The sequence below is a fragment of the Apaloderma vittatum genome, unplaced genomic scaffold, assembly GCF_000703405.1.
Source record: "Apaloderma vittatum isolate BGI_N311 unplaced genomic scaffold, ASM70340v1 scaffold3929, whole genome shotgun sequence".
NCBI lineage: Eukaryota > Metazoa > Chordata > Aves > Trogoniformes > Trogonidae > Apaloderma > Apaloderma vittatum.
The window spans coordinates 3563-4644 of NW_009733372.1; the positions used below are offsets into that span (position 1 = coordinate 3563).

General features: G+C 51.1%; 1 protein-coding gene across 1 annotated transcript in view; it reads left to right on the top strand.

The window, feature by feature from the left end:
* Positions 1 to 670: 670 nt before the first annotated feature.
* The window catches only part of MYD88 (myeloid differentiation primary response 88), a gene marked incomplete at its 5' end in the record, with an annotated part of 6206 nt that continues 5794 nt past the window's right edge, over positions 671 to 1082 (top strand). Inside the window, 2 exon segments of the mRNA XM_009875849.1 lie at positions 671 to 719; positions 721 to 797. Of these exon segments, the coding sequence (XP_009874151.1) occupies positions 671 to 719; positions 721 to 797 (126 nt within the window).

Consider the following 1082-nt stretch of genomic DNA (forward strand, 5'->3'; position numbering starts at 1 on the left):
AGATGCATGCCCATCACTGTCGTCTGTGGGAAGTTCACAACGGCGAACGCGACAGGCCTGCCCACCCGTCGGCTCTCCCAGTGCACACACGCTCTGCCTGAGATAAGGAGGATCTCCACGAGCTGTGGCGCAAGACAAAGCCCATTTCAGCAGCTCACAAGAGTTTTATGGGGTCCCCCTGTGTGTGGTGACCCACACGTCTGGCTGACGTCACCCACGGGTCTGGCTGACAGAGGCCAGTGGTGTCAATCACCCACTTTGTGCCTACATTTATTAGTAACAGCCAATATGAAGACTTCCAATTGAGAATTCCCTGTTTGATTATTTTAAATACTTGCACAGTGCATAACAGTGAGAGCAGACAGTAGAGGTGGGACCGGTTATGCACATGATGGATGCTTTTAGGGTGCGCTGGGATATACTAGGACTAAGGATAATAGGAGGGGACTGGTTTAAAATTAGTAAAAGAGAGTACTTTTTCACACAGCAAGAATGAGCTTCAGGAATTATCAGAAGAGATGGTGGAGGCAGTATCAAGAGGTTAAATTAAACTGGACAGGGTTTTACCCTCTGGTATTCCTGAAGAAATAGCCATTCCTGTTTTAAGAAGCTCCAGCAGTGTAAAACTGCTGTCAGAGGAGCTTCTTGCACTGATGGGGTGTTTTTGCAGAGGAAGACTGTAAGAAGTACCTGCGGCGGAAGCGAGAGCAGGCCGACCAGACAGGTGCCGGCAGTAGACAGCAGCGTGCCGAAGACGTCGGAACTGATGGGCATCACGACCAGGGACGATCCGTACGGTAAGCGCCCACGATTAGGTTGCTGCCCAGTACCTCAGGTTGGAATTGCCTTTAGTTGTAGCGGGTCCCCATGAGAAGTGCAGAAAACCTCTGCTTTCCTTACTCCCCGTGCTTCTTCATACCCTAGGCCACAACGCTCTAGCTGGTGGACATCAGGCTTTCTCATTTTTCTTGTTCCTGTGGGCAGAGAGGAAAAGCAACCCTGGGGAAGGTCACGCCCACAAACAGGCTGGCACAGAGCCCACTGGACATGCCTGGGAGGAGACTTCCCAAAAACATGTCCCA